Source organism: Ixodes scapularis, unplaced genomic scaffold (genome assembly GCF_016920785.2).
Source record: "Ixodes scapularis isolate PalLabHiFi unplaced genomic scaffold, ASM1692078v2 PGA_scaffold2__306_contigs__length_199485367, whole genome shotgun sequence".
Lineage (NCBI taxonomy): Eukaryota > Metazoa > Arthropoda > Arachnida > Ixodida > Ixodidae > Ixodes > Ixodes scapularis.
Genome location: NW_024609857.1, coordinates 1,355,987 through 1,381,426, shown reverse-complemented (window position 1 = coordinate 1,381,426; position 25,440 = coordinate 1,355,987). Strand labels below are relative to the sequence as shown.

The window sequence follows — 25,440 nt, the reverse complement described above, 5'->3', positions numbered from 1 at the left end:
CGGCGGACTATTGTTGCTATTTGTTCTGAAGTTGGAGTTTCGCCACACATGTTGGAACAGCCGTGGTATTAGGGAGTCGGATAAAAGTGGATGTTATCCGACACTTTTTGATATCTTCAAATCACCGACATTCTTTTACGAGGCCCTCCATGGTCGTACAGCCCATTAAAACAAGGAGCTGAAAAGCGTCCCTGGCGATGCCCTTCAGAACGCGCGAAATTCGCTTGGAGCCGGTCATGGAGGCGTCAACTTTATGACATAACGACAAGATGTCTTGTACGTACGCCATACATGACTTGGTCGAGGTCCGGACGCGCGAAGCTAGTTTGTGTTTTGCCGATAACTTGCGGCCTGTGGGATCGCCGAAGAGGTGTCGTAGTTGCTCTTTTGCACATGTCCCACGACGCGAGCGTTTTTTCGTGGGTCAAAAACAAGGTCTGTGCTGCATCTTTAATGTAAAATATTATGTTGGCGTGCATGATAGTGGGGGGGGGGGGGGGGGGGGCATCTGTTGGGGAAGCTGATGCGCTCGTACAAAAGTACCAATTCTTCTACGTCCTGATCCCCTGTGCCAATGAAATTACCAGGGTCTCGCGGATGGGAGATGATCAGTGGCGATGGGGTTTGTGGTGGAGCGTGTGGGATTTCCCTTGCTGCTACCCGTCTCGGAGAATGACACAGCACACCGGTTCAACAACACGTAAACATTTAATGACCGCTATCGCCTGCGCCGCGATCCCAACAGCCCCCGCGCATCCGCTGCGACGGCCTTTTATCAGCGGCGGAGCGCCGCTCGCGTGGCCAGTTGCCCTTGGCCCCCTCGTGGCCAAGATGACCACTTATGATTGTCGGAGGGGCAGCCTGGGCCAACCGCTTGGAATCGCCAGGTTGCCCACACATCTCCCCCCTTCCAAAAACGAAAACAGAGGACGTCTTTGATGGTCTTCGGGGGGGCCTTCCTTCTTGGTCAGCAAGGGTCTTCTCAGATGAGCGAGCACGGGTCCGACGTCAGTACTTCCGGACAGTACCGATGCAGCCATGGGGGGTGGTCTGATGATGGGAGCTGCGTCGCCGCTGTCTGGCACGAGGAACTAGAAATTAAAAACAACATGAGGCCATGGCGCGGTAGGAAAAAGTAGCCGCGCACACGAAAGATGCCTGTCCCACTGTGCATGCGGGAGCGCGGGCCATTTCTCTTCTCCCCCCTAAAACAACGAAGAGGGCATGAAGATAATGCGCTTAGAACTCGTGCTACTCCCGGTCGTCTTCACCGCCGTCTCAAGTTGTACCGCGGTAGAGACGGTGTGGAATCTTCCGAGAGGTGGTCCGGATAGTAGTCATCTGGAACCTGCGACACATCTACCTCCTCGGGTTCATAGAAAGCTTTTAGGTCGGCGACATGAATAGACCCGCACACTTCACCAGATTCACAATGCACCAGCTCATAAGACAGGTTGGAGAGCTTGCTACTAACACGGTAGGGGCCATCCCACCTCTTTGCTAAAGAGGCCGTGAAGCCTCTAGCAGCATCACTCAGCGGATGAGTTCGCCTCAGTACCAGATCTCCTACCTTGAACTGCAGATTTCGCCTCCCCTTGTTGTACTGGTTTGCCTGCTGCAGTCTCGAGACGTCGAGGCTCTCTCGAGCTTCACGCAGGTTCTCCGTGAAACGCTTCCGGAGATCTTCTGCGAACTGCGTGGTTGTGCGCTGCGTGCTTGCAGGATCTGTGCAAAGGAGGCCGTTTCCCAGGGGAAACACGAGCTCTTTTCCAAAGTTAAGTTGGGCCGGAGTAAAACCCGTGGACCGGTTGATTGTTGTGCGGGTAGCGAATGCCATTTCTGCTAATTTCGCGTCCCAGTCTTTGTGTCGCTCTGTATGCGATACAAGCATCTGCTTCAGGTTACGGTTCACTCTTTCCGTGATATTCGCCTGTGGATGGTATAGGCGAAGTCCGTTTGTGCCGTATGCCTAGCGCCTTACACGCATCCACGAACACCTTGCTAACAAAATAAGAAGCGTTGTCTGTAATAAGCGTTGCGGCAAAGCCAAAGCGCGCGAACGTCTCGAGAAGACAGTCCCAGATTTTCTTAGAGTCTAGTTTGCGCAAAGGAAACATTTCGACCCATTTTGTGAAATGGTCGGTCACTACTAGCAAATACTGATTGCCGCGTGGACTACGGGGAAAGGGACCGACAACGTCGCAGGCAACACACTCCCAGGGGTACTTGCTCTCGACCGACTGCATTAAACCTGGTGGTTGGCCACCTCGGGGTTTTGCCTTCTGACAAACCGGGCAGCTACGAGCGTACCTCATCACATCCTGCCTCATACCTGGCCACGTTGCAATTTGGGACAACTTTTCGTAAGTTTTGCTCCCACTGCTGTGGCCTGCCAAGGCGGGATCATGCATATATCTTATAAATGACTTACGCAGTTTACGTGGTATTACAGACCGGAATGGCGGGCCGCTGGACCCATCGTCCGCCTGGGGGATGTATCGCAGCAGGATGCCGTCGCTGCTGAGCAGGTATGAGTCCAAGTCTCTGGGATTCCCAGCGTCGGCTGAGTTTTCTTCTGCCAGCTGGTGCATCACCTTCTGACAAAGTCCATCGGACAGCTGGGCCGCTCGGAGCTCCTCTCTGCTCACCAGGGTTCCCCACCGCGACTCTGGTGTGATGGGCGCCGCATTGGCCAGTGCCACCAAGTCGGGATCCACCTGCATTTCCTGCCCGAGAAGTGGAGCACGGGACAACGCATCTGCAACGTGGTTAGCCACTCCACGCTTGTACTCGATTGTGTATTTGTAGCGCTGGAGCGAAAGGGCCCATCGAGCGAGTCGTCCTGCAGGGTTTTGAAGCCCTTTGAGCCACGAGAGAGCCATGTGGTCAGTTTGAATGCTAAACGAAGCGCCGTCAAGGTACATGTCAAACTTCTTAAGCGCAAAAATAATTGCCAGGCACTCTTTTTCGGTCGTTGAGTAGTTTCGCTCCGCTCCGGTTAACGTATGACTGGCGAAAGCTACGGGACGAAGAACGCTGTCATGTTCCTGCAGAAGGACTGCTCCTAATCCGTAATCGCTTGCGTCGGTCTGCAAGACGAACGGACGATTCAAGTCGGGCAGGTTTAAACACGCGTTTTCAGTCACAGCCCTTGAAAGACACGCGAATGCGGTTTGCTGCTCTTGCCCCCAGCACCATTTCGTATTTTTGCGGAGCAATCGGTTCAGGGGTTCAGTTATCTCAGCGCATTGCGGAATAAAATCTCTATAAAACGCAATCATCCCGAGATATCTCTCTAGGCTTTTGACGTCATAAGGGGGTGGGTACTCCGTTATTGCGCGCAGCTTATCTTCATTCGGCCGCAGCGTTCCGTTATCCACAACAAATCCGAGAAGGTTGATTACAGGCGATGCCAACTGGACTTTATCTGGATGAATCGTAAGGCGGCTTGACGCATTCGTTCGAGTATGATCTGAAGGTGCACGAGATGCTCCTCGAATGTTCGTGAAAAGACCACTACGTCATCCATGTACGCCATCGCAAACTCGTACTTCGCGTCACCGAGGACAACGTCCATTAGGCGTTGAAAGCTGGCGGGAGAGTTGGACAAACCAAAGGGAAGGCGAGTGAATTCGAACAACCCCCTATGGCAAATGAATGCGGTCTTCTTTACATCAGCCGGATGAACTTCGATTTGAAGAAATCCGCGGCTGCAATCGAGGGTTGTGAAAACAGTCGCGTTTCCAAGGGCATACATTACTGAGGAAATACTAGGAAACGGGTAACTGTCTCTGACTGACACTTCATTTAGGCGCCTGTAATCAACACAAAGCCTTGCTGTGCCGTCCTTCTTTGGAGCAAGGACTACCGGGGAAGCCCACGGGCTTTTTGACTGACGTACTGCGCCTGTGTCGATCATTTCCAATAGCGCCGCATCAAGAAGTTCGCGCTTGTGAGCACTTATGGGTCTCGGATTGCACCTCCGGGGAGGTGCATCCTTGGTTTCGATGCGGTGCTGTAGGAGATCGGTTTTCCCAGGTCTTTCCGTGAACATCGGCGAGAAGGGTTCCAGCAGTTGCTGGAGCTGCTTCTGTTTGTCTTCACCGGAACACTTTTGCACGGCTTTGAGCACGCTGTCTGGAAGTAAAGGCATCTGCCCGGCAAAGTTTAACGGGAACGCTTGGCCGCGAATACAATCCTGCCGTCTGGTAAACGGCGTTAATTTCGTTTCGCCACCCAACCAATATCCAGCCTGGGCAAAGTCGAGCAAAACCCGCTCCGCTGCAATAAAATCTCTACCAAGGATCATGGGCACCGGCAGTTCTGGGAGGTATACGAACCGTTGTCTTCGTTTTCTACCATGAAAGGAAATTCGTAACCTGACTGCGCCGGCAGCAGGCAGTACGGACCCCGATGCTACTTGCAATTTCACGTTTGCTGACCGAAGATGTATCTTTCTCTTGTTACATTCCGCAAATACTGCATCCCCAATAAGCGATATGTTTGCTCCAGTACCTAAAAGAGCGGCTACTGGCATACCTAGTACATTCACAGTCATACGAGGTTCAAGAGACTTGGGTGTAGATTCGATTCTACTCACAGCTGGGATGAGCAATGTCGGTTCCTCGTTTAGTGAGGTTGTTCCTACCCCCGTCGGCTCGTGCGAGTCCATTAGCGGCCGGCCATCCAGAGCGACCATCCTTGGTGTTGAGAACTTCAAAGCGGCTCTGACGCTGGGGATCGTGCCGGCCTTTGGCTGAAAGGGAATCGCATTAGGGTCCAACTCAAATGCAGTTGCTTCGGGTAGCGTAGGACCGGGAACAGTGGAAGCTGTACGCCCGGGGATCAGTGCAAAGGCAGACGCGCCGGGAGTCTCATGACCGAGAATTTTGTGAGCTGGCCGCCCGGGTGTCACTGCAACAGCAGGCACGCCGGGAGTCTCAAGACCGCGAACGGTGTGAGCTGGGCGCCCGGGTGTCGGTGTGAAAGCCGACACGCCGGGAGTCTCACGGCGAAGAGTGTTATGAGCTAGCCGCCCGGATGTGTGTGCAATAGGAGACACGCCGGGAGTCTCAAGACCGCGAACGGTGTGAGCTGGGCGCCCGGGTGTCGGTGTGAAAGCCGACACGCCGGGAGTCTCATGACGGAGAATGTTGTGAGCTGGCCGCCCGGGTGTCACTGCAACAGCAGGCACGCCGGGAGTCTCAAGACCGCGAACGGTGTGAGCTGGGCGCCCGGGTGTCGGTGTGAAAGCCGACACGCCGGGAGTCTCACGACGAAGAGTGGAAGTGTTATGAGCTGGCCGCCCAGTTGTCGATGCGAGAGCAGACACGCCGGGAGTCTCAAGACCGCGAACGGTATGAGCTGAGCGCCCGGTTGTCGACGCGAACGCGGACACGCCGGGAGTCTCATGACGGAAAGTGTTGTGAGCTGGCCGCCCGGTTGTCGATGCACGAGCAGACACGCCGGGAGTCTCAACACCGCGAACGGTGTGAGCTGGGCGCCCGGGTGTCCATGGAAAATCGGACACGCCGGGAGTCTCACAACGAGGAGTGTTATGAGGAAGAAAAAGTGATGGAGGGCCACCGAGGGTCGATAGAAAAGCGTCAGTCCCCGGAGCCCGTGTGAGCCTCCGGGAGGCCCGGAGGCGGCTGCGGCGACTCGATCTCGTGGATTGTGTTTTTGACGCGGCCGGCGGAGAGTAGAAATTTCTTACCACCGCCGGCCGTAGCCGTTTCCCTGTGTCTGAGGCGGCCGCTGCCGTTCGCTGCAGTCCCGGTGTATGTGTCCTGGCTGGTCGCATCGAAAACAACGGGGCGTGACCCGCCCGTCGGCTTCGTGCGGTGTCCCGCTCTCTTTTGCCTCTCCCGAGCTCCGCGTTACCGGTCCAGAGGACAAGAACTCATCTTGACCAATGGAGGGGCTGTAGCGTTGTGATTGCGTGCCTTCGTAACCGCTGCACCTCCGTGATTCGTATGCACGAGGATCTAGGGTTCGTGATTCGTATGCACAAGGATCTGGGGTTCGGGGGACGGGCGCCTGATTGGAATCGTCTTGTTCTCTCTCGACTCTATGTGCACGTGCGTTTCCAGACCACGCAAATGATGGTTCCAGAGTCATGTTCTGCGGTGGAGGGGGTCGGTATCTTAGTTCCGCGAGGATGTCGGCCTGGATGGTGATTGCCTCCCGTGCCATCTCGTCTAAATTCGTAAAGGTACGTCCCCTGAGATGGGGATGGAAACGCGGGTGGCTTTGGCGGATGGCGCGTTGTACTTTCTCCGCGTCCAGTGCCGCGGCGTCGGCGATATCGTACAGGCCCTGGAGAGCCCTTACAAACTCAATAAGTGACTCTTCCGGGTGCTGTGTGCGCGCGCGCAGCTCGTCCTTTATCCGCACGCTGTAATCCGGAGGCAGGAACTCCATCCTAAATCGTGCCTCAAAATCTGACATACTTGTGAATTTAGTTTGTCTTTGCCTCCACAGTGCTGCACTGTCTGTCAGTGCAACCGGCAAAAGGCGGGTGAGGATGGATTCGTCGTCAATTCCCAACGCAGCTTGGTAGTCCCGCAGTTCCGAGACGAACATCGCAACTGACTTTCTATCTGCGTACCCCGAAAAAACCGGAACGCTAAGTGAGAGCCTTAGGAAGTCCCTGGGGGGCGTACTTCCAGCAGGAGTGGGTCTTGAGCGCATCATCTGCTCTCGTTGTATGTTAAGAAGCATGGTCATGGCCACTCTTAGTTCTGCCAGACCACCCTCTAATGATGCGTCTACCGGGACTAAGACTGCAGGCTTAGCGTCTGGTTTTATGTCACTGGCGGCGTTATCCGCGAGTGCACCGAGCGTCAAAAGGTCGTCCTCACTCACGTTTCTGTCGGCGTCCTCTGTAGACGGCATCATGTTGTAGTGGAGACTTGCGCAGTTCGATGAACGTGGGCTTCCGAAGAAACGCCCCCTCAACTTTGGGCAAACTCAGGAACGCAAAATTGACTATGTAAAACGTAAGAACGAACCCAGTTTGCTGCCATCCTCCCAGACGAGCAGCATATCACGTCTGGGCGCCAGTGTGGGATTTCCCTTGCTGCTACCCGTCTCGGAGAATGACACAGCACACCGGTTCAACAACACGTAAACATTTAATGACCGCTATCGCCTGCGCCGCGATCCCAACAGCCCCCGCGCATCCGCTGCGACGGCCTTTTATCAGCGGCGGAGCGCCGCTCGCGTGGCCAGTTGCCCTTGGCCCCCTCGTGGCCAAGATGACCACTTATGATTGTCGGAGGGGCAGCCTGGGCCAACCGCTTGGAATCGCCAGGTTGCCCACAAGCGTCTTTAGGCATTCCGATAGGGGGAGCAAGGCGGCGGTTTCGAAGTTCCAGGTCTTGTTCTGCAGAGGTGCAGGAGAAATATATGAATCTCCACTAAATGATACGGAGGTTATAAACTGATTTTATTAAACTGACGAGAGAGAGAGAGATGCTACACCTTAGCTTGGATTTACTGCGAAGGCTGTGGAAGCACGAGCGGGTAGCTTTGCCTGCCTTGACTAAAGCACTCGCTGCACCAGCGCTCGTGCAGCCCCCGAGGATTCATTCAGAGCAAACAGCTCGCGCTTTTAGCATGCACGTAACAATAGTCCATGCAAAGGTGACACGAAGTATTCCTGGCGAGAACTTTGGGTATCGCCGCCTGGTGGAAGTTTTTCACAACACAGAGTGAGGATACTAAAACTTCCTCTGCGTCTACAAGCACGTGCCATGCCAAGCTTCTATTCACTATGAAAAATAAAGCATGACCGCGTGGGTAGCACGTGCAGTACCCATATTGAAGAAAGCAAACGCACCCCTAGCGAGCTTCTCACCGCAAATAGCGAAGATCCCCGAGAAGCTCTCTGCTCAGGGACGGATCAAGGTACGGGTTAAGGAGGCTTCCATCGTAAACCGGAGACACGGCAAAAAAAAAAAAAAAAAAAAAAAGAACAAAACAACACTTGTTGTTGTTTTGTCCGTTTTTTATTTTTTTTTTTTTTTATTTTGCCGTGTCTCCGGTTTACGATGGAAGTTCTTCACCAGCTCGCCTGTGCTTTTACCCTTTCTTAAGGAGTCTGCAGTCCAGGGACCCACCCAGGCTGTCAGGAAGCCCTGTGCTGGCCCACAGAAATTCCGAAAAAAAAAAAAAAGAAAAAACTATTTGGTTTGGTTCAAACCAACTAAAAACTACAAAAAAAAAAACAACAAAAAAAAAAAAAAAAAAAAACCAACCCCACCACACACACGAAAAGAAAGTGATGTAATAGAGTGTTCTTCTTTAGACGAGCTGGTGTTCGTGAGCTCGTTGTAAACGACTGTTCTAGAGCAACAACATGTAAGCGTTGCCTCCAACCCTCCTTGTCGGAGGAAGAAAAGCTGTCGACGCTGGCGGTCCCATTGAAGTTTCTTCAACTTGAAACCAGACGGTAAGTACGGCCACGGAGTTCTCCGTTGTTCTGTGGTTCCCTCGACGGAATTTAAGGACAATGGTGGTTTGGAAGGCAAGTATGTGTTGTCGAAGGCTACACGAGCAACATACATGCCCAACACAGCAACGTACAAAGCAACATATCCTTTCGGGTATTGTCTAATGCAGTTTACGCTCAAGTAATCATTGCGCTCTACATCAAGGGGGTCGTCTTTACATCTTTCTAACTCAACATCATGATGAATTTATGCAAGCCGGTGGAAACACGCATCGTGTATATAAGGTTTTAGACCTTCTTAAGAACGCTCATAGGAACGCGGAGTCATAATTTTTAACTTTTCAACGGAAGTTTACGACGGACAAGCTGCTCAATGTACGCGACACTTCTTCACATTTTTCCCGTATCGTTCATTGATTTGCCTTTTGTACCCCTTGGTGAGCGATTGACTATTTCTGAAAGAGCCTCTAATTCGCACTCGCGTCTGCTTTATTTCCACTCAATTAAACCTGAATTTTCTAATCATCGGGTCTACCAATACAAAAACTTTCCAAGGTGTATCATAAAATGAACGATATTTGTATTTCATAACGTGATGGAATACACATATTGCAAGCATTGCCGTTACCACCACAACCGTCGTCGTCATAGTCAGTATTATCATCATCATTGGGAGCCTCATGAACAGAGCCATTTATACTGAGAGAGCTTGGCCAATGGGCGGAGCTTGTTGCCGCCAGATCCAGCAGATTTCGCGATAACACAAAATAGCGTTACTTCTCTTTTGTTTATTCCTGAGAAATCGCATAGAGTTCCTCTGAGTAAGAGCCACAAAATGGCGGACGGAAGTAGTCATCCCCCGGTTGTCAGACTACGCTGCGGTGGCTGCCATGCTGTCAAAATGTCCTTAAAGGAGCCCTGCAATTATATTTAAGCGTCTACCTTTTTTGCGCTTTACACGTCTCTTGGGGTTTCGGCAAGCCAGCGGGCACGCAGAGGGTAACTAAATATCAGTGCGTCATACTTTAACCGGACGACGCGGAAACCTCCTCCACCTACGGGGGCGGCCCGCGGTGCCGAAAGCGTGCGGTGTGTGACGTCTTTGGTCCTGGGCTATACTGGTCAGAGCCGCTAAAATCTTCTTTTAGTCGCAATACAAAATATTAGCGGCGGGAACCGTTTCAATTATCTATAAAAGTAGTTTTTGTTAAGTATTTTAGACCAGAAAAGAAATAAATGCAGTTCATACAGTACGGAAACAAGAAATGACGCGTCAACATACCCCTCACCAAGCGGTGGAAAAGGCGGCGCGTACTCGAAAGGTGTAGTGGGATCAGACACCGAAGAGCGGCGAGCAAAGAAAGGTCCCAGATGTAGACGGCGGCGCTGCGGTCGTATGCAGGCTCGAGGATCCAACCGGTTCCAAGCGTTCCGAAGGCCTTCCTCGAGAAGGTTTGTCTTGCGGTTTGGCATTTTTGGTGGTATGGCAGCGCGAAGTGACTCCCGTTCTTAACTGATCTTTACCCCGTGTTTCCTGTCGTTTGTGGCCAATGAAGTGCCATGCCGAATAAGCGTTTAATCCCGCAGCAAATGCAATGCGAGCCGCCCTGGCTGCCCGCTTTATACAGCCTATCGAGAATATGCTTTAGTGGCGCCCTCTCAAGCCGTCGACACGGAGTGCGGCAGCCGTGAGCGCTCGCTGAGCTCACTACCCCTCCTCTAGTTCACGGCCACCATGGTTACGACTTGAGCCATCGTTCTGGTGACGTTCAATGCAGGCACGTCGCTGTCTAGGCGGATAGAATATCTGTCATTTCGTGCGGAATTAGACTCAGAACTCTACAGGCAAAGACAAAAGAGGTAGAGCAGTGACGGGTCTTGAAGCCACGATCATCAAGCTGTCAATAATCCGGGCGAAACCCCGGAGGAGCGAGATGATCTGTCGGCTATTCTCGCTGCGGATTAAGAATGACGGATATAGCCGCTACCCGCCTAAGATATGCAGGGCGTGGAAAGCCTCTACGTCACGTAGCCAATCAGGGTCCACAATTATCCGATAAGAATGTTCAAGAGAAAATCGCCAAGCAAAAGTGTGCCACGCTATGCGCTTGTTATGTCCATATTAGTGTGGAAGCTCAAATACGCCAGCTGTATGCAGCTGGTGTATTTGAGCAATGACATTAAGCTCCCATTGGCCAGCCGTGACGCGGCTTGCTTCACGGTTGCGAAAAAGCGGTCCCAAAGTGTTCGGGAAAAAAATACAAAACTCACCTCAGCATTTCTTATGAGGTGTGAATGCGAAAGCATGAATGTCGTTTTTCCGCTCCCCTAGTTCGTCTGCGGTGTACTGGCGTGGACGGCCACGTTTCGCTAGTGCCGAGGTTGGGGCCAACGGCAGAGCACGCTCTCGTGAAGTGGCCGTGCCGCGCTGAGCTTGGCCGTGCAGCCTCTCCGGAATCTGCCCGGGCGGGCCCTGATCAGTTCTGCGGCCAGCCGCTTGCTCTTACCGGCGGCCGGGCCGCTGCGCCGCCATGGAGAGGGCTTCTCTGGTGGCGTTTCTTGGAACTACGCCGCGCGGCAGCCAATGGGAGTCTCATTCCTTGACACTATGACGCGCGTCAGCCAATGGGAGGCTATCCGTCAGACCGCTGCTACAGACGACAAGCTTCGCTCCATTGGGATAGGAGAGTTTAGGTGCCGTTCGGCGCGGCTTCAAAAGCTGATAACGCCGGTTCGCTCCATGGGACCATGCTAATGCTTTCGCATTAAAAGCGGCAAAACCGCGTGATTATACAGTCGTCTTTGGGCTCAAAAACACGCCAAATTTCATGGCGGCTGCGATTTCGCCTTGAAAGTGCCATGTGATGTGTTTCGCCCTATGCTTTGTGTGCTACAAGGGAGCCATTTGTCAGCGTGCTGACGAGCGCTGTGCTTTGGATCGCTTTGTTTTGTAGAAATAGATCTAAAGCCGCCTTCTTAGCAAAACTTCGGCTGACACGCCGAGGCTTTCGGAATGTTTATTTGCGAGTTATTCCTACGAGCTTCAATTACCTTTCTGATCTGTTTAATGAGAATTTATGAGAAAACTGTGTCCACAAGGTGGACGTGTACTCATAGACCTTCCCGAATGAATACTGCACCGCACTACACTCGAAACATTTATCATTGATCTCACTTTAACCGCATCAGTCAATCAGAGAGGCGATCGATATCATGTCCAAATAATCAAGCTGTTTCGGATTCCAAACGCGTGAACCTTTTTTAGAAAGTCGCGCTTAGCAACTTCTGAGTGTAGTATTCCCTTAGTTCAATGTAAGTGCTAACACGGCTCCGTGAGCACTAGTAGGAAATTGCAACCTCGAGTGAGCAACTGGTTGGTGTCTCAAGCTTTACAGTGTAATACGCGACCGTACTTCGCTGCCGTTCAAACACACCGTATTCTAATTATTGCGGGACTTGTGGGGCCGAACTTCCAAACCCGCTCTCTTTAGTGCCTGGCAGGAGTTATAAACTGGGAGAAACTAGAATCCGGGACCAAAAGCTGCGACGTTGTTCCAAAGCTTTTTTTTTTTTTTTTATCCTTGATTTTTGCCGAGGCCTTTCATCTGGCTCCCAGCAACCGGTCCCTGTCTCGACTTCATTCGCGTTCCCCCCGACTTGTCTCGACATTTAACGTTATTCCCCGCGTCACTTTTATTCTTGACTGTCTCACGCCACACGCCACCGTCTTTGTCCCCATAGTGTGATGGAATATATGCACCCCTGTTTCTGTCAGAGCCGGGACTTCTACCTACGTTCGCGGTAACTAATTTAATTCCACGAGAAGCTGAAAAAAAAAAGTTTCATCGCGATTGGTTTTTAGCACGGACACGTAAAAGCTCTCTTGCTGAGTGACTCGATCGAGTCTGTCTCTTCGTTTGTTGGTTAGAAAAGAAAGATGTTAGAGGCGCTTTTAGGAACGCTATAATGATTCGTGGCAGTTTGTCGTTTTTATTCATTACAGCCATTTAACGCGATTCGAGTCGCAAAGAGCAGCGATAGGCAATCTAAGCATAGGGTCTCGTAGACCATCAATGTATGGGTGTGGGTCCAGAAGATTACAGACCACGATGTAAGAAACAAATTTAGGTGATGCAATTCGATCCCACGAAGCGTCTATATTATGTTGGGCGCGCCCGGCGGTACTCTTGAACGCGGATAGATAGATGGCGCCCGAATCAGGGGCCCGTCTATCCAATTCCCTTCCGCATTATATTATCACTTCTCCTCCGTTGTACCAGCATGAAGAGGTTCTTCCTCAGAGGTCTGTCTACCTTCACGACATCACTGCGCCGAATTCGCCGTTCGCGAACGTGGGACTCTTCTGCCTCTTCATCCACTTCACTGTGGGCCTCTTGGTCGGAGCGCCCTCTACGTAGACGTGAAACGAACCAGTCCTGATCCGTGGCTAGCTCCGACCACTAAAAACAAACGCGAACGCATCGAGGGGCTTTACGGAAAACAATCTGTTGCCCGGCGTGAGCGACGAGTGGCATCCCCAGTCCGCGTTTTTCCACACCACGCTTGGACACTGCGCGTGGACGGGCACCAGATCCGTGTCAAATGATCTCTGTGCTTTGTGGTTAAAGGGGAACTCCGCTCAATTTGTGAAGATTTCAGGATAATGAGTGATTTCGCATTAAAAATCCATAGTAAAATACACTACGTCATTTGCTTCGCGGAAAATGGGATATATATTTGCAATCTAATATTAAACACGAGCAGAAATCGAAAAGAAACTACGACTCCGTCCGGCAACATTGGCCTCAGGCCGCCAAGAAGATGGATATCGCGTGATACGCGATGTCACGTGATCCTTTACGCGACGACGGGCGGGATTGGGGCGGGCGTGTGGCAGGCGCAAGCCTGTACCGTACTCTTCACCACGTTTTGGTGTCTGCGTCATTCGACGACGTCTGCACAACCGCGACTTAAGTCTGCGCACGTAGTGTCCGTAGTGTGAACGAAACTTCGAGAGACAATAATCACAAACGGTGAGACGACGACGGCGGTTGTGACGCGGGAAGGCGGCGGTAACGGCGGGACCACGGCGCGGTACAGTCGGAGGGCTCCCAAGAAGCGCGCTGGGCAGGCGCGCTGGGAGGAAACGTCGGTGATGCCACCCGTTACCGCCGTTACTTGCCCAGAGAAGGAAACACAAGGAAAAACGGGGGCAATGGTGATTACGCTTAGCTTAATGTTGGCAACGCCCACGCCTCCTTGCGCTTGGCAACGCATTTGGTTGTGCCTCAATTCGCCCGCTCGAGTCAGCCGATTTCGGACTTGGCGAGTTGCAAAGCTTGCCGGACCGTTTAAAGGGATACTGAACCAAAGAATTTAGTGCCCATAATAAGTGGCGCACGTTCTTTCCACCAGCCAGCAGCCGCCGGTGTGCGCGAGCACACGCAACAAACATGACGTCACGGACCTCCATTCGCGGTTGAGAGGACAGTGAAATGCATGGGCTTCGGACTAAAGGAGAATAAAGACAGGCTTTTCATCTCTACAAGTGAAAGCTACGTGCTTGTTAGACCAATTCATCGATTATTTTTTCCACCAGGCACCACTGTGTAGATGAAAAACTTGTCTTTATTCTCCTTTGGTCCGAAGCCCATACATTTCACTGTCATCTCAACCACGAATGGAGGTCTGTGACGTCATTTTTGTTGCCTGTGCTCGCGCACACCGGCGGCTGCTGGCTCGTGGAAAGATCGTGCGCCACTTATTATGGACACCAAATTCCTTGGTTCAGTATCCCTTTAAGAAGCATTTAGTCAGAACAACGTCGTAATATTTTACTCTTCATCTTCTTACGTAATACTGAAGAGGACTGTATTGTTTTTTTCAAAAACAAAAATGAAGCAGAGTTGAGCCCTCACCGCCAGAAGTGTTGTTCATGGCAGACCATAAGCTAAGTGTGAAGGACGATCCACACACGAAAAAACAACAACAAAACAAAAAAAGAAAAAGGCAACACAAATTGCAACTGCAATGGCTTGCGACGTACAGGTTACTATGGCAACAGCGGCGTCGACTCCAAGAAAGCCGGTTTTTACCCCGTTTTGTCGGAGCCACCGCAGCTATTGCCACAGCAAACCGTAAGGACTAACGACGCAAGCCGTTGCAGTCACACTCGATCGGACTCACGCAAGTGTGTGAATCAATTTTAGAGGGTGATTCACACATTTGCGTTGTGTCGGACCGAGTGAGAGGGTTGCTATGGCAACAGCTGCGTCGACTCCGACAGAACGGGGTTAAAACTAGGGATGTCGCGAACCACCCTAGGTTCGATTTCGAAAGGTTTCGATATTTGCGAAGCAAACTAAGGTTCGATTTCGAAAAATTTCGATATTTTCGTACCGACCGAGGTTCGATTTCGAAAAATTCGCAACTTTTGTCCACAGCGGAGCTTCGAATTCGAAAATTTCGAAGCTTTCACGGTTTCTAAAATTTCGAATTCGATTATTTCGAATATTTTTTTACTTCAGGTTCGATAAATTCGAAGATTTCGAAATTCTTTGTAAAAAAAATTCGAAAACTTCGAACGCTTCGAATTTTTATAGACATGAAGTTCGAACAATTCGAAGATTTCGAATTTCTTTTGGCTTAAAGTTCGAAAAGTTCGAAAGTTTCGATTCTCTTTTAACGCCACATTCAAAAAAAAAAAAAAAAAAAAACTTCGAAGATTTTGAATTTTTTTCTAATCCAAGTTTTCAAAGTTTGAAGTCCCATTTTCAAGTTTTTCTACAGTTTCAGTTTCAAATAACGTTTTCACGACTCACTTGTTTTCACAAAATCAAGTTTAGAAAAGTTAGGGTGTGATATCTAGATTCTGCGAAGTTGGTAAGGCAATTAAATAAGACGACGAGTGTCCCGGACGTGCTAGAATATTTGCCAGTGCAGAATTGTGACCGCCAGCCCCCCGGGGGGGAAGGGGGGGGGGGGGGGGGGGGGGTCTTTATCACGCAGTAGTGATTGCACGAACACACTGTTTTACGAGACTCATCCAGTTCGAAACGGCCAGGGGCGAGCAGGAGGTTGAGGCTCAGAAAAACCTTGAAGCGACCTGGCAAACTAGCTCGCCACCCCTTGCACGCTGGTAGTAATCCGATCCGGTGAAGTTTATAATTGTCCTGGAGGTCTATTTTCTGGGACGGAGGAATCGCCTCGCAAAAAGCACAAAAGCCGACACAACTCGAGGTCGAGGAGCGTTCTACCATACAAGTGGCGTCGGAAGAGGAAAAACGGGGGGGAAAGAGGATAGCGGCGGGGGGGGGGGGGGGGGGGGGGGGGGGGGGGGGGGGGGGGGGGCTTTAGTCTCCTTTTTCCCTTTGCAGGTATTTCGGACTGTTAAAGAAAACAATACGGGGAAAGAGGGCGTGGTCGAGCTTATTTTAATCTGAAATTATTTATGCATATGTATAGCTACTGTCGCTCTTCACCGCATAAAAGGTTGCGTAGATGGTCACTGTTAGAAACTCGTTGTCAGAAGGCACTGCTCGTCACATGCTTAGTGGTTCGGAAGTTCAAAGCTGTCTTTTCGACCTAAACACCTGTGCCGATAGTAACAAAAGAAAAAAAAAAAAAAGAATAAATGCGGGAATAAAAAGCAGGAGAAAAAAAAAAAACTATCAAGAATTCGTCGGAAGTGTTCTATTCGTGCATATTCAGAGGTTCAGAACTTCGAAACAAGTTTCTTTTACCAAAATGTGTACAGGCTAAAAGAAACACGTCCCAGGAACGTGAAGCGAAAAAAAAAAGTTTTCTTTTAATGACGTGCTGAACTTGAACACTACTAGAAATCTTCTGCAATGAGTTAATTTATTCCTTAACGTGAAAAAACAATAAATATATTATTTTGTATTCTGCAGATGGCAATGATATGTACTGTCTGTGGTGCTAATTTAAATGCGATACCTCAAACAACTTAGACGAAAATAAATATCAAGTTTAGGTCATAATTGCATGCAGATACATGTTTGGACATTTCTTCGAAACTCACGTTGAATAACAATAATCCCATCTTAAGACGGCACTTACCTAGGCTATACATAGGTCATTCTTAAAAAAGTATAACATATCTACCATAAATAGCTCCGGCTGCAGCGTGCTTCAAATCTGGCACAAACGATAATCGTCAAAAACCCGTCGTCCGTCCTCGCCCCTTCGGGGATTTATTTCTTTAAACCTAAGCATGCCAGAACATTGAAATAAATGACATTGTCTTTCGTAAGGAACGCAGCACCGCGTGTAAAAGTTCGAGAAAAAAAAAATTACGAATGTACCCCACTCCTTGAAATCAAATGAAACCGGCCGCCGGTCTTTCGAAGTTCGACGAACGTCGAACTTTTACCCTAAAAGTTCGAAGTTCGTCGAACTTCTGACTTTTCAAAATTCGAAAGTTCGAAACTTTTCGAATTTTCTTGATAAATAAGTTCGAAAGTTCGAAATTTATCGAATTTTTTGGTCAGTCAAGTTCGAAAGTTCGACAAGCATCGAACCTTGCAGCGCAATAAGTTCGAAAGTTCGAAAAAGATCGAATTTTTTAGCGTAATAAGTTCGACGGTTCGAAAAGCGTCGAACTTCTTAGCTTAACAAGTTCGAAAATTCGACCTCCGTCGAATTTTACGATATAGACAATTCGAAAAATCGAAATCTTTCGAACCTTTCGAACCGCTTGATTCGATCATCGAAACTTCGATTCGAAAAAAGTTCGCGGCATCCCTAGTTAAAACCGGCTTTCTTGGAGTCGACGCAGCTGCTGCCATAGCAACCTGTACGTCGCAAGCCGGATTCACGCACGCTGTTTACAAACGAGTCCAATGAGGTTCGGTGGCTGAGAGCGCTAGAGCATACCAGCTTGAGCAGCCTGGAGCGGAAGCTCGCGCGACAGCCTGGGATTAGGGGCTCAATCCCGACAGAGGTTCCCCCACCGGGTGCTCCGATCACAGATGACCTTGATGGTAGCTCCCGACTTTGATCCTCGTCAGCAACATGAAGACGTGTTGGTCAATACGTTGGTTGAATGCAGAAGTATAAGTGATTGCAGAGTGCAACTCCGAGACAAGTGCGGCTCCCCAAGTCTTTTTTTTCTATTTTTCCCCTCTTCCTGTTTCCCGTCAGTAAAAATAAAAGAAATCTTCGGAATTCTCGTTGCCCGTCCTTTTCCTCGGTTTTGAACTCTCATTTGTGCATCACGCTGCAGGTCCGTCCCACCACACTCTTTCCTAACCACAAAGGTCACAGTTGCACGTAGCAGGTGTCACGGAGGGCCCAAACACGCAACCCAAGGCGCCACAGCATCCTTAAGCGCGAAACCCATGTACGACGAAACCGTCCGATCCAACATACCGGCGTGGGGTCGTTTATCCGTACTACTTGTTGCAAGTTAAATATCCTATGCTGTGCTCGGCCTTCCACGATTGGCCAAACGCCCAATGTGACGCCTTAAAAAATTGGGTTGTGTGTATGTTTATACAGCCTAGAACTTGGTCTGCCTCACAGGGGCGACGAGTCTCCCAGCTGTAGATGAGCAATTTAGCCAGTGCGGTACAGCCGCTAGCCTGGGGTCTTTAACGTGCACCACGCAGTAGTGATACACGACCGCACGCCGGTTCGATGCTCATCCAGATCGAAACGGGCAGGGGTGGGGCTCGAACCCAGGATCCCTGGGTTCTGCAGCGCGAGCTTTCGCTCCACGCGCGTCGAGCTGGGTGTGCGCTTCAGCCCACTCGGCCACCGATCCCCCTGTGTGACGCCTTATGTAAGATTCGTTCTGCTCTCCTCCACGGAAATAAGAGCAAAATCAGACTCTCAGCTCTGATGGTGTTGATATAGGTACGCAATGACTACACTTCCAAGGCGCTGTTTAAGCACTGTCGAACTTGTCGCTCACTATTAGTGACGTCAGGGATAGGAACCACACGAGGGCGCCACAGAAACATTTCATGGCCAATAAACATGCAAGCAAGCTTATTATTTAAACACTTCCATGTTTGGCCACAGCACGTGTATGTCCATGCGCGGGAGCCAGATTCGTGTCAAGTGATACGTGTGCGCATGCGCCGCGTCGACAGCAGCGCCACGTCAGCTGCAAGCATGGTGCTCTGTGTGGTGCCCCATGCGCGTGAGCACGTCCAGGTTGCGCGTGAACATAGCTTTGGCAAGCGTGCAATGCACGGGCTTGTTTGTCCTCACGAGCAGAGGCATGGCGGCAGCCCGTTGCCCCGCTTGCAATTGTCTATTAGCGGCGAGATGTTTTGGTGGCGCCCCCCTACGGTTCCCTCTCGTGACGTCATTACCATGCGGACAGCAAGTTTGATTGTGTTTGCAGTGAGCATGGTGGAAGCTGGAAATTATTGCGCTCTGAAAGCAACACTGCCAGCGCCGTCAAAATTAAAGTTCTTTCATTCCTCTTATTTGTGTTGATGAGAAAACCTTTGCTGACGTCATAGTCAGCATTCGGCCAATCCTGGAAGGCCGACCACAGCGACGCTTTCGATCGCGCACGTCGCCAATGGACGACCAACCTTATATGCAGTCTCTCGAAAGTCGGTGTTCCATGGATCGAGGATGAGCTTTATGATGCTCCCATTGACCGATCTCACAGCCAGTTTCATTACGCCATCGCTGCTGCCATGCGTCGTAGGGTGTGGCATAGCCTCCTCTATACTCGTGAAGCCTGGCAGTTCGACGACGGAGCCATATAGAGTCCCCGGTCGCAGATTTGGAGTGCAAGGATCTAATAGCACAGAGCATCAAAGAACCATTTCTCGGGGAACCTGGACGTCAGCGCGCATCTTTTGCAGCGGCGAGGATCCGAAGCACACTTGTTCGCTCGGGAGAAGTGTGTTTGGCGCCAGTCACGTAGTTCTCCTATCATCCGTTGTCTGCCGCTCCACCTTTTCCTTTTCGGCGTCGGCCTCTCGTGGAAATCTGTCAAGCTTTGCCAGTATATCGGAGGCTATAGACCTTTTTCGCAAGGGCGCCGCCCTCTTGAATTGTCGTCACTTCCAGTATGGGCGAAAACATTGTTGTGCCGTCGCCACGTCAATAGAAGGCATTGAGGACATAAACGTAACCGTCACACATTCTCATTTTGCCTCCCTTCTATTTTTTTTTACTATTTGTAGGTTGAAACGTTTTGATATTTTTTTGTCGCCCATACCGGATAGGCCTACTTGGCGGTCGGGGGCGAGAGTAAGCGGAAAAGGTCTATAGGTCTGAAGCACAGCCTCCTCTACACTTACAAAGCCTGGCAGACCGCCACGAGGTGAGCAGCGTTTGGCGACTTCCGGTACCTTAAGGGGTATTCACACGAGGGAGAAATCCCGGGGATTTCTCCCCGGCACGCGCGCATCACGAGATGAAAACGCGAGGCTTTTGCACATCGCAAAGCCTGTCGTTTTCGTCGTGGGATGCGCGTGCCGGGGAGAAATCCCCGGGATTTCTCCCTCGTGTGAATACCCCTTTACGAAATTTTGTTTCGCTGTTGACAGACGACGACAATGAGCTGCAAGCTTGTGCAAGCGCATGGTTCTGAAACCTCCAGACTATAGTTTTCAGAACCATGCTTAAAGGGGTCATGAAACGATTTTCCTACTTCTTCCTCCTTAGCTTTAATCCTCAACTCAAATGCGAATTGTGAAATCACGTGGTCGTGACCACGTGATGCGGCACCGGTGCGATGACTTCTTGCTTCCACCGTGCTTTTTATGCACACCATAGAACTTGTCATTCCCCAGTGACAATAAGTTCCGTCAGGGCACTCATTGGCCACGAACGCGAATCCAAATATTCGTCGACGGATTGATTGTTGACGAGCGCATACGTCCGTGTGACGCAGTTCTCGTGTCCAATGCGTGAGCTGGGTTCTGCTGACGTCAGTTTGGCGCCGGTAACGCGCTTTTGGAACCGCGGATATATCACAGTGAAAAGGCGGAGAGATTTCGAAGGCAAGAAGGTACAATACAGTCCGCTATATATTCAAATGTTCGTACCGAAAAGCTGCCTTTTGACATTCTAGCCTCTTTCTTTTGGCCAACTAAACGATATGCGATTAGTAAAGTCCCAATTTAAAATCATTCATCCCAACCCAACATTCGTTTCATGGCCCCTTTAAACAGGGTTGCAGATCATCGTCGTCGTTTTTCAACAGCTAAACCAAATTTCCTAAAGAACCGGAAGTTACCAAACGCCGGTCACCTATTGAAAAGCTAGAGCGGGAGTCAACGGATGAGAGGAGAGCCAGGTGACGGGCGCCCCGCTGCGGCGAGACGCCGAAACACACTTCTCCCGCGCGCGATGGAATGTCCGCTCGTGCTCTCTGCGTTCCTCGTGCTACCGCTTCTTTTCCCGTTTGGTTTAAAAAACATGTTTCGGGTCCTCGCCACTGCAAAAGCTGTGCGCTGACGGCCAGGTTCCCCGAGAAACGCTCTGTGCTACCAGATCCTCGCCCTCCAAATCTGTGACCAGGCACTCTATGACTCCGTCGTGGAACTGCCAGGCTTTGCACTGTTAGCAAAAATAACACGCCCAGACGTGTAAACCGTTGTCCCATAGCGGACACGTCGAAACGTGTTCGTTTTACACGAGGCCATCTGTGTTTTTCGTCTACACATGAGGTGCTGTGTAAACTTAACACGCTACACCGTGTCTGCCTTCCGCAAAACCGTTTCGAGCGTGTTCCTTATGAAACATGGCGGCCAGCGGCCGAGAACAGGCGAGAGACGAGCCCAGCGAGCCGCGCGCCTTTCAGCCGAATTGAAAGCACACAGGGCGCGTTAGTTCTCGTTCGATGTCTTTTATACACAGTAAAGTCTCCAAGCGGCGGACGTAGCTACTTGCAAAGGTACGTACGTGCGTTGTCGGCGGTCGGCGGCGTCGGTAGCTTCAACAAACCGCTAAACAAAAAAACAAAAAAAAAAAAAACGAATGCCGAACTCACATGGATAAATAACTTGAGCAAACTATTTAGAATCGGGCGGTAACTTGCGCCACCTATCGAGATTTCTAGCAGCCTGTTTTTAAAAAAAAAAAGACGAGTCTGTTAACCATTTTTGAAAACCGGAGACGACGGACGAAGAAGGGGACAACACACAAAACGTCTCAAAACGCAGATACTAAATTTTATTTGAACAGTCGTTTATATAGACCGAAACGCGGGCTTGACGTCACGGCGCTGCGGCGGCGCTGCGATCGCGCCGGAGCCGAGGGGTGTGGGCAAAAGGGCGCACGTTTCGCATGGGCGTCATAGTATTTCAGCATGCCGCGAAGCTGTGTTGCCGTTAATCTCACCGAAATGTACATACAAGAAAAGTAGCGGAGTGAGCTTCTACAAGTTCCCGGCAGACTCTGAAAGGCATAGAAGGTGGATAATATCCGTGGATCAAAAATTATGGTCGCCTCGCGCATTTTTGCGGCAAGCACTTTCTTGCAGGCAACTGAGGCTTCCATTTCAATCTCCGTGTCCCGAGGCTTGCTTATATACAGGAAAACCGTCCTCTAATCGAGACCACCTGGATTTTGTTCCCACGGTATTCGCGCACAAAGCACCGGCCAAGCGCTCGTCGGAGGCTCGCTACGCCCGTGCTACCCAGCAGGAGGGGGTCGGCGACAGAATGGCAGTGTTGTAGGCGCTACCAAAAAAAAAGTAACGAAATACGTTACTCGTTACTTGCAAATCAAAGGTACGCATTACTGAGCTACGTTGCCTAAAAATAAAAGGAACGCGTTACCGCTACCGATAAAAAGTAACGCACGCTACTTCTGCATTACTTTTTAAATTATGATTTAACACGTTTACGGTTTTGACGATACAGATATGCATAAGCTCATATATCAAGAAACATTATGTTTATGCAGAAACAAAACATAATTACTTTATTTCTTTTTACGGTTTCACCTAAATACTGACGAGAAAAACGCAAAGAAAAACATTGCTTGACGCCTAAAAACATGGAAAAACTTGGAGTGTAATTGTAGTAACGAGTAACGTAACTACGTTAGTTGAAATAGTAACGTATGTAAGTTACCCGTTACTGTGTCGAAAAAGTAACGAGTAGGTTACTACATTACTGAAAAAAGTAACGCGTTCCTGGTAACGCCGTTACTTGTAACGTGTTACTGCCAAGACTGCAGAACGGACAAAGCGTTACTGCTTGTCATGCCTTGTGGTCATGAGAGTAGGAAAAATATCATACTTTGCATACCTTGACTTGAAGACGCTGTGTGTATTTATTTAATTAATAAATACACTTGCGCAGACCCACAGTCTGCTGATCCCGCCGGCGGTGCGGAAACCGACTCGAAGTAATCGTAGGCCTCGAGAGACTTGTACGCCTGCTCCGTGTCGGCCGTGAACTGGCTTGGCGAAAAAACTAAATAAACGACGACGTGAGCCGTCGACTTCCGTGGCATCAACTTCACGTCGGAAGTCCAGCAGTCCTTGTTTACGGCGTACGGATGCTCGTAGGCAACGCCGTTCACGCACAGTTTGTTTCGATACCGCCACCGTTCAGGCTCGGGTAGCAAGCTCAAATAGTCGGGCATAGCATGCGACATACGTTGCCAGGAAGTACGCCTCACAAATAAAGCTAGAAGCGTCCCTACAACGTCAACAACGAGCGCACGCCACACAACGCAATGGCGAAAACACGGCGGGCCGGGTCGTTTTGCCCACATAGCTACCGCGCATGCGCGGCCTTCCGGCCGTGTTGGTAAACAGAGCCGCTCCGCGTGTCGGTCTATAGCATCTCTCCCACACGTCTTCCGGAACTTCCCACGTCACAGCAACTTTTAGCCAGAATACATCTCGTCTTGACCTTTTTTTTTTTTTTATCTCTCTCTCTCTCTCTCTCTCTTATCACCTCACTTAGTTTGTACAAAGCATTGCAATACAAGTACCATCATCACACCCGCTAAAGTCGGACCCAAGGAACCACACCTTCACACCCCACGTAACCTTCCTGGCAAAAAAAAAAAAAAAAATTGATAACAACACAAAACTTTTTGGCTCGCTTCGTCTAGTCTGATAACAATTCAAATCTCCGAACTCCCTTCATTGTCGCAACCCCCGAAGGTCGGACCCAACGCACACACCTTCACACAAGCTGCAAGGCCTAACTCGCATCTCGTATCACGCACAAGCACGCCGCATTAAAACATACAAACAAAACAAAAAAATTTACAACAGCAAAAATTTTCGGGTCGCTTCGTCTAATGCGATTGACGGCTGACTGATACAGTTTCCTACAGTCGTGATTCTAATTGTCTCTTTCAAAACTCTTTTTGCGCAATCTTTTTCTTTGCTCAAAACAACAGTAGACCCCCACTCCGGCAGACAATTATTGCACTCCTGTACGTGTTTAGCAATCTCAGAGTTTGAAGACCCGATCCTAACTGCCCTCATGTGTTCAAGCAGTCTCTCATTCAAGCACCTTTTTGTCTGCCCCACGTAGGTGAAACCGCAGGCCATTGGAATATCGTACACTACACCAACCTGGCAATCAACGGCAGCTTCTCTGTGCCGTTTCTGACAACCTCGCGCCCCTCCCACGAACGGCGTAAGCCTGTTCAACTTAAAGTCGGGAGTGAAGACCACCTTTATCTTGAATCTCCCAGCAACCGCCAACAAGTTGTGCGAAAACTTATGGAAAAAAGGAATGCACACTACCCTCTCTGGTTTCTCAATTTCTTTCCTCGCTTCTCCTCTGAGTCTCACCACACACTTCCTTGCGACACCCTCCACAAGGCTACTCTTATACCCTGCCTCCTTAATGCGTTCTAATTGTCTTATAACAGCTTTATGTACTTTGTGCCGACAAGATTTTTTCAAAGCGTTGTCTAGCAGAGACATGACCACCCCTCTTTTAACCAATTTGGAATGGCAACTTTTGTAGGGCAACAAAGGTTTTGCCGCTACTTTTCCATATTCCCAGCACAACCCGTCCACCGTGTCCAACCTAAGATCTAAAAACTGCAGCTCACCTTCAACAGGCTCCTCACTGCTAAAGGACAACTCAGGCGCTGCTTGAACTATGAGATCTTTGATCTCAGGCAGTGCTCCCTTCTCAACCGAACATATCAAAATATCATCAACGTATCTCCTGATCAACACTGACCCTGTTGGGAATGATTGTACAATTTGTCCCAAGGCCGAATCCAAAGAAGCCAAATAAATCTCGGACAAAGCCGGTGCCAACGATGAACCTATACAGACCCCTTTCTTTTGAGCGTATTTGCCCCCCTCAAATTCTACAGCTGTGGAGTTTAGATATAATTCCGTTAAGTTAAGAAAACTTCCTACGTCTATCCCGGACTGTGACTGGAACCGAACTAAGTTTTCCTCCAACAAGTCCCTTACTCTCGAGAGAAGCAAAGGTTGATGGAGGGAGTAATACAAGTCTTTAATGTCTAGTGACATGACTTCGCACTTCTGCTGGTGGAAAGGCGCCAAACAGCTCACAAGCTCTTCCGACTTTCTGAGACCAATAGGACTGTTCAACTCGATTGTCGACAGACAACCTTGGAGGAAAGTCGACACAACCTTTTGCCAAGTTCCATTCTCGTTGACAACTACCCTAAGCGGCAACATAGGCTTGTGGTCTTTTAGAAAAAATTTGATAGAAAACGAGTCCCTTGTGACCTCTCCAACCTTTTTCGCCACTTTCTCCATCTCACACTCATTCAGAATTGCCAGCACATTCCTTTTTATCTGTCTGAGGTTAAACTTGACAGGCTGAAACAACCCCGCAATCGCTGCTCTTGATTTCTGTCGAAACTCGGTCTCTGGCAAAATCGCAAACTTCCCGGTTTTGTCAGTCTGTAGCACTGAAAGTTTACCCACTTGTAACTCTTTCTTAAGCTCCTTAACAGCTTTGAAATCTCTTTTTTCAGGTCTATTCCCAGGACCAACTAACCTTGAAACAGCCTTAATTGATTGGTCT

At 49.9% G+C, this 25,440-nt stretch overlaps 1 protein-coding gene across 1 annotated transcript; it reads right to left on the bottom strand.

Annotated features, from left to right (window-relative positions):
• Window positions 1–692: 692 nt before the first annotated feature.
• LOC121048554 lies at window positions 693–3,203 on the bottom strand. Its single transcript, XM_040505013.2, has 3 exons — window positions 2,432–3,203; window positions 1,571–1,725; window positions 693–1,091 (listed from the first exon to the last, which is right to left on the bottom strand). The coding sequence occupies exons 1-3, from the start codon at window positions 2,922–2,924 to the stop codon at window positions 840–842; spliced, it is 900 nt and encodes a 299-aa protein (XP_040360947.2). The 5' UTR covers window positions 2,925–3,203; the 3' UTR covers window positions 693–839.
• Between the last annotated feature and the right edge of the window lie 22,237 nt (window positions 3,204–25,440).

Excerpts from the sequence above, each read along its gene's own strand:
- LOC121048554 (XM_040505013.2), bottom strand. The coding sequence starts at position 2,924 with ATGTACCTTGACGGCGCTTCGTTTAGCATTCAAACTGACCACATGGCT. Across the intron at positions 1,726-2,431 it reads TGTAATACCACGTAAACTGC|ATCCTGCAAGCACGCAGCGC; the intron begins GTAAGTCATTTA and ends TCCTTTGCACAG. Across the intron at positions 1,092-1,570 it reads GGCGAAATCTGCAGTTCAAG|TTCCTCGTGCCAGACAGCGG; the intron begins GTAGGAGATCTG and ends TTTAATTTCTAG.